The sequence below is a fragment of the Vanellus vanellus genome (genome assembly GCF_965231255.1).
Source record: "Vanellus vanellus genome assembly, chromosome: 3".
NCBI classification, from domain to species: Eukaryota; Metazoa; Chordata; class Aves; order Charadriiformes; family Charadriidae; genus Vanellus; species Vanellus vanellus.
Genome location: NC_138907.1, coordinates 68069980 through 68085667, shown reverse-complemented (window position 1 = coordinate 68085667; position 15688 = coordinate 68069980). Strand labels below are relative to the sequence as shown.

Genomic DNA, 15688 nt, shown 5'->3' with positions numbered 1-15688 from the left:
TCTTGAAGCTTCTCCTGGCTGCATAAACAGTGCAAAACAGTTGTAAAGCAGCTAGCATTAGCTGATGGAGAATTTCCTGTGCAGAGAAACTTTTCGCCACCAGAGCGTGGGCGAGGATATAAATTTCTGGCTACCCATAAAAGCCATTGCTCATCTCCTGCTATCACTCTTCCCTGTGCAAGGAGGGACAGATGGATTCAACCACCTCATCCTCTGTGAAACAGCGTAATGCCGTGGCCAGTCAGTCCTCTACAGCTGTGAAGTTATTTCTGCAAGCCTTACTTTATCAGTCACATAGATTTGTATTGGAGTGCATCCCTGTAGCCAGTTTTTCACTTGGAAGAGGACTGAGAAACAAGTTGGGCCATGAATTTCAAGCAGTTGAGAGAAATATTTCCAGCTTCCCAGTCAAATCAACACTGACTTCCATCATCTGGTCACACATGAATAGTTCTCTCCTTTAGTGTAAGAGATGTACTCAAATCCCTGGCTATACTATTAGCAAGAAAAAATAAAAAAATCAGAATGCTTGAAAACCTTAAATGACACCTGAAGTCCATACTGAGGAACTGGCTTTCTCATGATGTTAGGGTTGAGAATTTCATCCGTTTTGGCCCTTTTTTGTGCTGTTATTTTGTGGATAAATAGCTTGAGAAGATGGAGATCTGCAGGACTAGCATGTACGCTTCATACACCATTTGTAAGTAGCAAGCTGCCATTTGGCCATTTTCCTTGATTTCCGCTATGTTGCATAACCGAGTTACATGGTTTACAATGGCAGTTTGAATGTGTTCACATTCTGCCACTGTTATGCTAGGGCAGAAAAAGGAAAGACAACTGGATTGTTACCAATAACATAAGCATTTAACACACTCATAATGTTTGTCATTTTTTGACTAAAGAAGATAGACACGCAGCAAATAAAACGTATTAATATATTGCTGGGGATATCTATTCTCCTGCAGGACTCAAAGAACAAACATCAGCTCAAACTAACATAATTCCTTCTGCCTTTTTTTTCTCTCCTTCAGATGGTGTGACCCAGTTTGGTCTGACCACTAATATCCGTTTTAAAGGATGTATTCGATTTCTGAAGCTCACCAAGGGTACTGCTAAACCTCAAGAGATTAACTTCAGCAAAGCTTTGGAGCTGAAGGGTGTTCAACCACTGTCATGCCCTGCAAACTAACTGTCATTCAGCTGATATGGGTCTGTTTATATAAGCACCTCAGATTAAAAAAAAAAAAATTAAAAAAAATATATATACATTGCATTCATAATAAAATGACTTTATGCAAGTATTTGAGTAGTGTTTGTAGTATTTTCAAATGGCTATTTCAAGGTACTTCCCAAGAATGCAAGAACTAATCCTTTCCCCCCACACCCTTCATTAAGAGAGTACAGCAATAATTTTTATCTATCTCTTTGCTTATAGCTTGAAATGGAAATGTTTCATGATTCAGCTGATGAGTGAGATCGCATATTTTGCAGGGTGTTCCTTTTCTATGGAACTTAGAATCATAGAATATCTATCTCAAGTTGGAAGGCACGCTGAAATGCTCCCTAAAACTTCTGGTGAGGTAGACCCGTAAACTTGTGTTCTTTTACCGTTGTAAATAAAGTGCAGTTGTGTGCATGCACACCCCTGTCCTTCAGTAGAAACGGGCGTATTACCTTGCTTCAAAAAAGTTTGCTTTGATTACACCCAAGAGCTTTTAGAAAAATTTCCTGACCATAGTATTTCCCATGAAAATTTCATTGAGAAATCCAGAATTGTATGTCATGCTGGAGCTATAGAACCAAGCGCAGGGAAGAAAAATACTACTGCTTGCTCAATTTATTTGGGATTGTTGAAGAAAATATGTTGCACCTAAAATCCTTACTATACCATTTGAACAGCACTGGATTTTAACAGAGGTTGTGTTGTTTGATGTTGGGAGATGTATTCTGTAATGGAAGGAGTAGAACCAAGTTCTATCACCTATCTGGAAATGCTTTTTTAAATGATCTGTAATAAATCAAGTTTGATGCTGCCCATATCTCCAGCTACACATGATATTGAAGTTGCACATACCAAAATTCACAGGCCAAGTTTCTAAAGGAAGATGAAATCTGACACTATTGCATTGGAGCAGAATGGAGGTGAAGCAGGAGAATCCCAGAGATTATTAGCACGACACATGTTGCTAATCTTTACTGTCATCTATTTAATTAAATCCTTAAGGTAAAAGCAGCTTCCAAATTAGAATCTACTCCTTCTGGATGATGGTGTCAGTTTGTGAGGAATTACGAATGGAGAAGCCACCCCAGATCTTCCTTAAAAAAAAATTTAGAGCGCTCTGTGGATAGCAGTTTAAACATAGATGGGGAGAAGAAAGTTGTTTCCTGGATTCCCACCAAAAATGCCAAACCCTGGTGGTTTTCCTCAGTGCTTTGCATCTTTGAGAGGACTATGAAATCATCACTGACGTGTGGATTATCTTTTCTATGGATTGTTTCAAATTGTTCAACTGTGCTTTGGCAAAGGTTGTGCTTGGATGGGCAGGACATACACTGCACGAATGTACAAACAACTACCTACACAAAAGAGAAAAACAACAGAAAACAAAAAACTATCAGTAAGGTAGCACAACCGTGCAATTAAAAGAAAAGGGGGTTTTAAATCATTTTTTTTCTGCCCACAGCGAGCCTTGAATACACTTTTTCAGAATTTCTGACATGACTAAAAAAGGCTAGCAGCAAAATTTGCGCTGCCAGAGAGCCCTCCTGCAGGAATGCTTTGCATTTTACAAAAGGCCCCTTTGGCATACAATGTTTCTCTAAACTGCCATGGAAAAAAAAAAAACACCTTTACACCGGGAAACTACATCGAAGAGGCGGCAATAAATATGTATATTGCCGCTCTTAATGATTTGGGCAGTCTAACATTCATCAGATCCACCTAGCTGCAGTGAAGCCCTAAAGTAATTGTCTTCAGCTAGTTTTCACTTGCAACTGGCCCCTTAATATTAACAAACATTAAAGTTAACAAATGGCTGTGCAATGTTAAACATAGTCATAATGCTAAGAATTAGTAAAGCGTGCGTTTGTCCCTGAAAAAGCCTAAGTATGGGACGTGTACTGTCTTACTATAACATCTACGTTCTAGTGCTACTAACAAACACAATGTAAAATATTCGTGTGTTTCTATTTTATACTTTTTTATGTCCCTTGCATTTATATACTCTCATCCCTATGATATTTCAGGATAGTTTGAGCAGCTCACGAAAAAATAGGCCATAAGACTTCAAATACAGTTGAGTATTCATAAAATTATTGAAAAATAAGAACAGATGAGACAGGACTTTTCCACAGAGGGACGTACAGTACTGTCATGAAATTCTCACAACGCACAGAACAGCCAAACCACTTGGCCCATTACACCCACAGTTTCGAGACGTGTTTCCAAGTCTCTAGATTCTATTCAGCATGTTGGATTCTTTTCTAACCCAAACTTGCTCGCAAAGATTTTTGGGGTCTGTTTTTTTTTTTGGACTTGAAGACACAAGGGAAATTCTAACAATGGAGCGCAGAACGCCATGAGTTAATACTGCGCCTGCCTCAGAGGCAGGAAATTGCCACTGCTCTGCTCAGCGCTGCATCAGCGATGGTCTTTCACATAAAGATGTCTTTGCCTCAGAAACAAATACTGCAGTTTCTGCATAAAAGACACAGAAACTATAAAAAAAAAAAAAAAAAAAAAGAGGGGCCTTTATGTTCTTCGCTCAGTTGAATTATTTCTCCCTTGCATGGCCTTGCAGGAATGTGTGGGACAGAGCAAAAACAATGAAACAATGCACATTATTACATTTCTTGAACTTTCGGGTGGAAAGAATCAGCCAGCTGCTGTCCTCTGCTAAAGGAAATAAATTCAGCAGGCTGAAACAACAGCTACTTCAGCAAATAGCCAAGCTAAAAGGAAACAGAAAAACCTGCCTAATTTGTTTTCGTTGATCACTGAGTGGATGCACCAAGTACTGTTAGTAAAGCTTTCTGCCTTTGAAGGCTCAGCAGAGCATCTGGGAATGATCCCAACTCCCTATTATACCTTTTGTCATAAAACACATTCATAGATAAAATCTCCTGAAAATAGCAGGTTGTGAGCCTCGGAGCCATATGCAAACTGCTAGAGATTATGTCACTGCCGACTGTGCCAGGAGCGATGTAATTTCCCACTTCAAGACTGCAAACTAATACACGTCTACAGAACACAAGTATTTAAACCCTTCTTTCAGTGGATTTTTTGCATACAGAAGGTTTTACTGCCTTTTTTTCTTGCGCACACATTAAATACTCTTTGCTGCTAAACTTCAAAACCAAAAAATTCACATCCACATATTTTTTTAATTGTGTTTAAGATTGACCCTCTTGCTGAGGTCAATTTTAGGCATTTATGACGAACATTGACTCTGAATGGGACAAATCCCTCTTCATTTCAAGCTTTAGGCAAACTGCTATGTATGAAAAAAGTTGTGGTTTTGATTTTAAATACAACCAGTGCTCAACTTAGACTCTTTGTAAAGAGTAATTTACTTGTTCTTTCTATCAAATCATACTTTCAGCTCTTTATAGAAGCTTATAAAGGGAAAAACATTTTGCTGGCTTAGTATTTCTCTTTAGAATGCACAGTAAAAACTCAAAATGCTTAAAAATCCAAATAATTTTTCCTGTCTCTCTTTTAACACAGAAACAACCAGCAATGCCAATTCCAGCCTTCCCTTGTTCAGCTATGGGGCTTCTGGGAGATCTCAGATGACTGCCGAGAGGGTTCTCAGTATGCGCAAATAAAATTTTTTACTGACCTGTTTCTGACCACCAACGAAAGTGTATGCCATACCTTTCATGAGAACGCATCTAATGAAGGACCCACAGAAGATCCCCAATCCCACATACATAGCAGTTTTTAAACCTTTAAAGAAAACCTTGCAGTTTTCAGCTGTCTACGATTTTATGAAAGCCTACAAAACTCTTCTGAAAATATCCTATGCAATGAAAAATGTTATTTTCAGAGCAACTTAATGAGATACCATAGCGAGACCACTGGATTTTTAACCTAAGATTTTTTTTTCTTTATATCATCTGCATTTCCTAATGACCAAACCCCACCAGTTTTTCAGTCATCCATCAAGTCTTAGAGTGTATACACAAGCTGAGCTTCTGGTGTAAATAGGTAGGAAGAAACATCACTTTCACTGTTTCATGCTTCATAAATAAACACAAAATCATCCAGATCTTTGTTCAAAATAATTCCTTAAATATACTGCTGATGTGTCATGCAATGGAACTGAAACAAAACCCCGTATTATTTAGTCTATTATTCTTCATACTCAAGAGTACAAATCATTTCTTCAGGTACTTGAAGTCCCACATAATTCCCAATACGATCCATTTCAACTCCAAAAAAATAACCCTTTCCTTTTCAAGTTTAGTGGACAACATAGCATAAAGTGACAGCACGTCAGAAATTAAATATCTAGTTTAAGCAAAGAAAGGAAATCCTAGGGAAAAATCTCCAAAGTCAGTGCTCTCGTACACTTCTCAATGCTCCCTTTGGGACCACCATCAGAACCTTCAGCCCAAATCTAAGTCTCATAATTTTCACTTGACTACGGAATTACTTATGTCGAAGAGAAACGTACAGAACTTTCCTAATGCTAGCGTCACATCCTTTTTCCCTTCTTTTTCAAAAGGATGTTCAAGTACAAAATTAAACTGGTGCCTTCTGCTTGCCCCGTCTTTATCTAGCACTCTGTAATAATAATGAAAGTAGATGTCTAGAGTTCCAAAGACAAACTTTTATGATATATAGTATTATGAGATATTCTGCAAAGCTGAATAATCTGCTGTGACATCTCCTCATTTAATCAAAACTTATTTTGACAACTTCGGTACTTCTAGTTGGCACGAGCAAGGAAGGATGACTGGCAGTTGAGGCCCTAGAGTAGCTAAATTTCCTGTGGTTTTCTTCATTATGATTCTGTATTGAAATGTAACATGAATTTGATTTAAACAGCCAAAGGCCTCACTTTTTCACTGAGTTTCATGTCAACAGAATGGCTCCCTGGGAGAGGAGAAACTGTCGCGTGCGCAGCCGTCCCTCTGCACTGAGGGAACGCAGCACGTGGAGCGATGAAGGCTCCTACATCCCTCAGGGGCACAAGGTTAGGTGGAATAAATCAGGGGCCTTTCCTCCGCGACTTTGAATGATTTGAAGTTGGAGTCTTTTTAAGCACTGAGATGCCTGGAGGTGCAGACAGGCCTAAGACAGCACAGACTGATATCTCTACAATTCACAACAGTTTACCCCACCTAAAGATTTGGCAAAGATGCAAATACTACAAGTTATTCTAGTATTTCTCATTTAGCACCTGTTCAAGCAACACCTCTATTTCATTCCTCTTTCAAAAGTTCTATTTTTATGTTCAATTTGCTTGAGGGAAAGTCATCGCTCCTCTTGGTTTTTTTCTTGGCTTTTTCTTTCTCTGCCTTGTGGACAACTTTGTCCTGCAACTGAGCTGGGAGTAAATCTTCAGCTGAAAAGAAATACTATTGCTGCTTGGAAACAAACGATGTCATATCAATCTGTTGTTGATATAGCCATCAGACTACAGTTTTTACTTCAAATGACCAGAGGGAACAATGGGCTCTCATTCACCATATCTGCAAATGCCACCTCCAGAGCTCCTGCTGCCCCAGAATCCAAATGGTGAGGCTGATCCACCAACGGAGACAGCAGGACTGCGCACCCAGGCTGTGCCAGTGACCAGCAAGCGGCAAACTTTGGTCACTGCTATCACCCCGGGTGTCTCATTTCGTTTCATGTCACAGGTAAAACCTTTCTCCCCAATAGGACTTGATAGCTCTGCCGCAATGCACTACGGCACCCAGCGCTAGGGTTGCTCTTCACTGAATACAGCAGAACCCCAGCTGTGGGAAAAGCTCCCAGATGCAGGTAATATCAAAAGTTACTAGCTAGTTTCTTTTCCACAAAGAAACCAACTCCCCAGTAAACCTGAGATGCGAGTACAACCACTTAGATCTTTGTCACAGAGCGCATTTTAAGACATTAACCTTACATATGTATTCCCTCCAGCCCGTTCTTTTTCTGTTAATGGCTGCATTATTGCTACTATTCGGTCCATTTTGACAATCTGCACAAATCTCCCCATTAAGTAACAGAAGGTTTAACAAAGGGGGTGAATTTGGCCAGAATAGGTGATCAAATTGGTTGAGAATTCACTGATACTGAGGCAGGTAGGAAAAAGCCTAAATAACTTCTGACTGCTGTTACAAAACTGCCGTCTTGTGGAAAGTCTTAAGGTGGAAAGGCCAGAGTACTGCTAATACTGTACTGCGTCTCCTCCAGACCACAGACCGCTGGGCAGGAGAGCAAACTCCCCGGGCAAATTATACTTGCAACAGTGGGTTGCCCTAAATGAGAAAACCCGCCTTTCAATCTGACGCTGCATACAGCTGGTGCACACTGAAAGGAAAAAGGTTAAAACGTGCAAAACACTGAAATCGCATCTACATACGAGATTACACGTTCGTACAGCCCAGCGGACAGCTCTGAGGTCAGGAATGCCATTATCGCAGGGCAGAGAAAAGGGTGGCTACAGATGGGAGCGCTCGATCTGCATCTGCACCGGGGCCAGACACAAAATGGCTCAGAGTGGTTCGTTTCTGGCTTTTCTCATGCAAATGAAAGAATGAAAAAATGTACCGTAAAATTCGCCTCGAAGCGTCTGTATGCTCTTTATTGTATATTCTCCTAAAGGTTACAGCTGTTCAACAAACGGGTAATGGTTATGGGCATAGGTAGGTTTTTCAAGAGGGTTCCAGAGATGTTTTGTTCTTTTCTAAATTATTATGGGCCAGAATATTCAACACTGCTTCTCATAATACTAAGTTGCTTAGTGTCCATCTCAAAGGGATAACACAGAGGAAAAAGCCCTGTATGCAGACATTACACTTACACAATACAAATTAAAGAAATCAGTACCGCATTCTAGTTAGGTTAAAGAAGGACCAAGCAGTCATCATCGACCAAAATTCAACGTAGCCAAGCTAAGGTTTAAAGAGGTACAGTAAGCTCAACGTTCATCCATACCATTGCTCTAAGGCCGTTTACAAGACGCTAATACATTCAGTACAAGACAAGGCAAGCATGGCCACAATGCGCAATCGTACCTTTGCATACGTTCTCTACAAGGCATATGCTATTTTAAGCCTCCAAGCAGTTGTATATACCTAATTGCAGTACCAGTGTGCTCTCAAACACCAGTTGGCAGCGGCACATTGGGTTATGAAGTCTCTAAAATGTGATTCCATAAAAGACATTGGATGTTGCTGCTACTTAGGAACTGCTAAAAGTACTAGAACAGATGGAGAATTAAATTTACCATTCAGCTGCCTAGTCCATGCACCATTTTCTGTTCCCCCCGCCAAATATTTTTGCAATTAAAAATTTTCATCGCTTTAGTGACATTTCTCTTTTCCATGGCGGATTTAATAAACCCTTTCTTCTTTCACTTTGTGGCGTGACATCTTTGCAATGTCCTTTTTTGTGGTAAGTAAGAACTGACAGTTTTGACTGATAGTTATCATTTTGCACTGATAATCTATAATTAGCCACCTTAGTAACAGCAACAGGTTTATTTCTTCACAGAGATACTATATTTTCTAATCTTTTAAATTCTTGATTACAAAACCAAAAACTGTTTGGCTACCTGTTTTTTTTCTGCCATTTCTTATGTGGCTGATTGGGGGCAATCAAGAAAGCAAAATAAGTCTTATCCTGTACCATGGGAGATGATACCTTGAAAGAGAAGTGGATATGCCTAGCTCCAGAGGAAAGAGTCTTGCGGCAAAGAAAACCCCAAACAGCCAAAACCTAACCCCACAGCAGAAAGGGCTTGAAGACCCCATCTCGTTTGTCCTGGCCTATTTGCAGAGCGCTGGCCTCGACAGTAATTCCCCATTTGTGTTTGTGCATGAGGTTTCTCCTGTGACAATGCCTTTCCCTAACAGACGTTGGTACTTGGCGAGTGTCCTGGTGGAGGGAAAGACAGGGAGCAGAAGAAGAAGAGCCAGGTAGTTGAGCAGAGGAAGAAGAGCTGGGTAGCTTATATACTTGCAAGGATTCTTCAACTTGTCCTTTTTAAACTTAGAAATTCCAGTTTTGGAGAGATTTCTCCCTCCTGAGCCAGTTGAAGACAGCTGACATTGCAGCACTTCAGTTCTGAGGTTGGTCAAATGCAAGCACGCTTAAAGAGAAGGGTGATTTTACAGTCCTGCTTCATTTATCAAATCTGACATGTACTGCACATTATGATTTCCATGTAACGGTTTGACTGTAAATTTACCCTCTGCAAGATCCTTTTATATGCATTCAAACTAATTTACCTCCTGCTGATCGAGTCCTAACTTGCAATTTGCTTAAATGCAGAGCCTAAATTGACTAAATCAAATGCATTTGCACCAACTCAATAAAGAGAGCCATTACCCACTGAAATAAGCAAGTCTCCTAAGAGCATCAAATGCGTCCTTACAGTGGAAGAGTTGGCTCGGGAGCCAACCACCTCTCCAGCTAACGATCGTGTTTCTCTCACTATTTCATTAGCCACTTTGAGGACTCTAATTTTTTTTCCCCCCTCTAAACGGAAGTGCAAGAAGCAGATATAGCTTTATCAAGTACTGCAACCAAAGCAACGAAAGCTCATTTTCCAGCGTAATGAAAAGGAACCAGTGGAGAAAGATACATTTGAATATCCCTGTTAACGCATACATTAGCTAAGCCATAGCCATTCTTAAAGATCTCAACCACCTAGCACACTGTATCCATTTGCAGAGAAGGTCATAAAATTATTGGAGGACTGTGTCAGTACACGTTCTTTATAGCAGTGCAAATACGGTTGAGTCATACTGATCTGCCTCTGACTCAGGGCTTAGAAAAGGACATTGATTTGCAATTGCAAAGTAGCCATTTAAAAACTAACACGCTGCCATCAGTCAGGAATGCATTCAGCCTCTTAATGAAGGATGCGAAAAATCAGGATCCACCCACCCGAAAGGGATGGAAGACTCTTTACAACTGCACGGGAACCTACCTCAAGTATTTCACTAGTGCAGATTTATTTCAGTGGCCTTGTTATTTAAAAATAACGGTGGCAATAAGAACAGAAGCCAGCAACTAGTACTTCACACCAGCTTAAGAAAACCTGGGTTGGATTTAAAGTATTTAAAGCTTCACGCTTATTGCAAATCATATCTGAATGATACGTTGTACGCCACACATACCAATGGTGGCTCTAATATGGAGAATTCTTACTGCAGGGCAGTACCGCTACACTAAGTATTCTCACTAGAATTTACTACCACAGGTACACCTTCAAGCTATGATGCAAGGAGGGTTAAGCCACAAAGTCCATTCTCAGTTAATGTTCCAACTTCAAGTATCTAGTTGCCATGAAGAAAAAAAAAGCGTTACCAAAATTAATAAGACAATACAAACATTTTTTGCTGATATGTATAAAATAAATGTATAATCAGAACGGAACGTCTTAAACTAGCAGACTCCTTTTGGGAACAACTGCCAAGTTTTTAATACAAACTATTAATAAAATGTAGCATTTATGAAATACTTATCTTCAAGATGCTTTAGGAATATTAACTCCTCCATTTTTCTCTTAATAATCAAAAGTCTTCATTTGAGCTTACTACAAACAGCATGCCTACGGCAAACCCTTAAAACCCAGGAAATTAAGTGATCCGATGCAATAACTACACCATTCTATTTTATCTGTTTCTTCTTTGAAACTTCTGCCTTCAGTTCTCTATATGCTAATTTCCATCAAAAATCAGTAAGACGGACACTGTTGTGGTATCTAAGGTAACACGTTAAAGAATTATGTACAGATCTACCAAAGACAGATTTTCCTTGGACACGCAGCTTCATATAAATTGGCCCTGAACAGTGACAGCAATAATAAAGGAAGGGTGTCTTGGGATTGTGAAATAATTCTGTACTGCACGGGGTCTTGACTCTCCCTAGCACAGGTGTCAAGCACGCGAAGGGTCTAGGAATTACCAGTGCTTTGCAACAACTATTACTTTTTCAATATTTCTATTAAGGATCAATGGCAGTTGACGCTAAACGTGGGGAACTGCGGACTCGTAGGATGACCGCCAGCTGAGAACACATTATAGCGCGCTCTTATCAACACCACCAGCAATCCAGTGCAAATTCTTCCTTGGTAGCAGAAAAAGTTGCCAAAAGGCAATGCTATTTATAAAAATTTGTGTACGCGGCCAATGTTTGTGTGACAGGTCCTCACTTGACAACTGAGGTAAAAAAAAAAAAAAAAAAAAAAAAAAAAAGAGGGAAAAGGAAAGGGACACTGAAAAGGCAGGAGGTAAGGTGGGGGGCAACAGCGAGTGACAGCAGAGAAAATGTCAAGAAAGCTTTTTTTTTTTTTTTTTTTTTTTTTCAAACAGCAGCCACCGAGGGAATTCTGCCTGCTGGACTGAAATTGTAGTTACCTAAACCACTAAGACTAGGACCTTGGAACACATCTTCTTGTTTAATTTGCTCACTAAGTTTGCAGTTAAAATTTGCTATGCCTTCCCTGCCTGCAGAAGGCACACGAATCCAGGTGCAACAGCTCAGGCTACTCGGCGAGGTTCTTTCCTGGTAAACAAGAGAGAACAGGATTTCCAAATACTGTGAATGGAATTAAGTTCCTTGGCCCGGGTCCTGACATTTTTAATTTTTTTTTAGATTTTTTTTTCTTTTTATAAAATGTACTATTTTTCTATACTGAGCACTCCCTTTATTTTTCATCGCCTTTATATAGAAATTATAGTCCGGTAAGTAGCATACTAGAATACACATACTGAAATAGATCCAGGATCAGTCACATCTTTCACAGCCTCCAGTTGAAAGACTTTCAAGTCCGTGTTTTTTCCAGTTACAATTAGGATAGCTTGGGTACTAAGGGAAATTCATGTATTGATTTGCTATATCCTGAGGGAATAAGCGATGCAAAGAACTAGTAACGCCATAAAGAAAGCCACAGCAGCGTTACTGCTTTAATTCCAGTGCAGGCAGAGGTTTACCAAAACCAACCAGTTGTTCCATCCTTTATGGAAAATCAATTACCACTCTCGTAAGTCCCCTGTCCAAAACCAACTCACCTGGAGCGCAAGGAGTGCCATAGATCTAGAAAACAAAAATGAGCTGTAGTGGTCTAATGGCTTTCTTTTCTCCACAAGAGTATATTCCACTGGCGTTACCTTGCCTATTAGATGACGAAGAAAATGCCGAGTGATCTACGGCCGCACTGCAAAGCTGAAAATCGCTAACGGCGCATAAGCTGCAGCTGCGATGCATCCAAACAGCAGCGAAGAATACAAAGAGAGGTCTCAGTGCGGACTACACAGACTCAGCTGTGACCCCGTACACGCACAGCATCCACGTTACCAGTTACTGCTGCTTATGAGTACCAGATTAGATGCAGCCCAGATACATCCCCAAAAAATCACAGCCTCGTGGAAGAGATGATACAGCCAGCGATTTCCAGGGGGTTGTTAATGCGGAGGATGCTGTCTACCATTTCTTCTTTCTGGACTGCTGCCAACACTGCGAATAGCACACTGTCATCAGCTGCACAGGCTCTTCAAGCACACGGACAACTCATAACGAGCTAACCTTATATTACATAGAGAAGGAATATAATCTCACATTCCCCTCTCCACTTGCGGGAAGACAGCTTCCAACCCAACCCAGTGTCTCTAAAGAAGTCGTACAAACACAACAAACCCTCTTAGGCTTGCACAGTACAGAGTGATGTCAGCTTAAAAACCAATATGAATTAAATCCAATTCAACCTTCCCTCAAAAACCCACACACCTTCCCTCAAAACCAGACATCCTTGTCTAGAGCAACGAGCAAGAACTTATTTAGCAAAGGTGCACGTTCCTCCTTTTTCACAGCAGGTAGACACACACCCATTGTCAGTCTATCTCTTGCTGATCAGCTTATAGTTAGTGCGGTTTCAAATTCATAAAAAGAATAAATATTCATCACTGACTTCCTTGCCTTGAAGCCCATTTAATGCGACTGGAGTGCCAAGCGCACGGAAGAGCCAACCGTTGTAGCAATAGAGATAAAATCATTCTCTTCATGGGTAATGAGCAACTGCATTAAGGAACTGCTGTTTTTTTCTAGTTGGCTTCTTTCACTGTAAGGGAGATAACATTTTGTCATGTTGTCTCCAGACCCAATTTGAACAAGCTGATGGAGAACTACTGTCCCTTCAAGGCAACGATGTAATTAGAGGAAGCGCTGTAGAACCAGAAACAGCAAATATATTTGAGGTAATTCACTGCGAGCAAGACGCCAGTCAGTAGCAACCATTTTATTACTGCATTTCTAAATTGCCTTCTTGCAGTTCACTGCCAGGCGCTCTAGTCAATCCCTCTATTGTGTTCTAAAAGCTTGTTTAAAGTAATGCCAGCTGACAAAGGCGTAATTATAGTATGTACGGCACATGTTAAGCTTGTCACAGCGCTTCTTTCTCAGGAAGCTTCAGAAGCCGGATTAGGACTGAACTGCGCAGCCGGGCACCGCCTGGGGGAGCATCTTCCCCACCTGCAAGAAGTACAGTCCGGCTTTTGCCTCCCCTGCCAGCAGTTACTAGACTGTTCTCTGCTTCTTGACCATCAAAAAAAGAAAGTCAAACACTGTTTAGCCCTTTCAGAAAGATAAAGTAATTTGTCTGGTGTCTGATACACAGACTAGAAGCATTATCAATCTGTCTCTGAACTCACTCGAGCTTGAAGCAAGGGAGCAGGCAAAACGCTGGCACTTGTGCAAGCGCAGTGCCACCAAGCCCAGGCAGTAACAAACAAGAGGTAACTGGAACTTTGTTTCATACAATGATAGACTTTGGAAGGGACCTTTAAGATCATCAGGTCCAACCATTAACCTACCCTGACAAAACCACTTTTAAACCATGTCCTCAAGTACCACATCTACCCTTCTGTTAAACACCTCCAGGGATGGCGAATCCACCACCTCCCTGGGCAGCCTATTCCAATGTTTAATAACCCTTTCAGTGAAAATTTTTTTCCTAATATCCAACCTAAACCTCCCCTGACATAACTTGAACCCATTTCCTCTCGTCCTATCACTTGTCACCAGGGAGAAGAGGTCAACCCCCACCTCTCTACAACCTCCTTTCAGGTACTTGTAGAGGGTGATAAGGTCTCCCCTCAGCCTCCTCTTCTCCAGGCTAAACAACCCCAGTTCCCTCAGTCGTTCCTCATAAGACTTGTCCTCCAGACCCCTCACCAGCTTTGTAGCCCTTCTCTGGACATACTCCAACACCTCAATGTCCTTCTTGTAGTGAGGGGCCCAAAACTGAACACAGTACTCGAGGTGGGGCCTCACCAGTGCCGAGTACAGGGGGACGATCACTTCCCTAGTCTTGCTCACCACACTATTCCTGATAGAGGAATTTCTCCCTTCCCTCCCCTACACAGATGCTCAGGACTGGGCTATTTGCTTCTGGGCATGCAACTTGGAGCTAGCAGTGTGAGGGGAAGAAGGGCAAAGAGTCCTTCCATCGACCTGCCCTCTAGAGAGCCTCCACCACTGCCACCACTGGCTTGCTCCTGTCCTTCCACACGACCTGGGAGCCCAGGTAGGTCTTCTGCGCTGCTCACCTGGAAAGATGTTCTCCTTGGTTGGGAAGCGTCTGTGGGGGGAAGATAAGGGTGATATGGGACTGACTTGACATTTTGGGTACATAAACCTCTTTATTCCCTCATAATATGGAAAAGATTCATCTTTCAGAATCAAAAGGATAGATATTTTTGCTATTTCCACCTTCTCTGTCATTGAAGAAACACAATGAAGAATATCTACACTGGTTTTATTCATGGATCCAACACTAGGTAAAGCTTTTCATAAACAACTAATGAACGTGAGTGTCTCTAGATGTCCAGCTTGCAGCACAAGTTCCAATTAATGAAAAACAAACAAATGAGCCACACACTCTCTTTTGAGCACTGCTTTCCTGCAAAATTAAGTCCTGAGGTGCCTGTTTTGAGGAACAAGTCAGCCAACTGTAATCACCACTCACATTTTGCAAATTCAGTTGCAGTGTGAAAGATGGATTTGCTTGCTATGTAACCCCACAGTAAGGTCCCCCGCTTCATTTTTCTGACATAAATATCTTTGTATGTCAGTTTGCATTAATATCATCATATTAGTTATCTTTCTGCAATATTTCTGCAAACAGACTACCAAAATATACTCATGAGCCCAGTGGCGACTTAGAACCAAGCAAATAATAACAGAAAATAATAAACTATTTTCTGGATGGTGCATGTGCAGAAGTGAAAGTTTGGAACAATTCATTAGTCCTCACACTTGGTTATTTTAGTAGTTTAAAAAGAATTAAATTATTTTCTAGAGAGGAAGAAAGTTGTTCTACTGTAATAGCTGGTAATGAGTAGTGGCTTTTTTAGCAGCTGCTGCTGTTGCTAATAGAAAAAATACAAATGCGTTTTTTAAAAAAACAATATCTTCTCAATGCTTCTCGTGTATATTTTAATATACAAGTGAAAATAATTTTCTTGTTAA

General features: G+C 40.7%; 1 protein-coding gene across 1 annotated transcript in view; it reads left to right on the top strand.

Moving 5' to 3' along the window:
- Positions 1–1301, top strand: part of LAMA2 (laminin subunit alpha 2) — a 318297-nt gene extending 316996 nt beyond the window's left edge. The window contains exon 64 of the mRNA XM_082480248.1: positions 1032–1301. Within this exon, the coding sequence (XP_082336374.1) occupies positions 1032–1189 (158 nt within the window). The 3' untranslated portion in view covers positions 1190–1301. The remainder of the gene's footprint in view (positions 1–1031) is intronic.
- The last annotated feature ends 14387 nt before the right edge of the window (positions 1302–15688 follow it).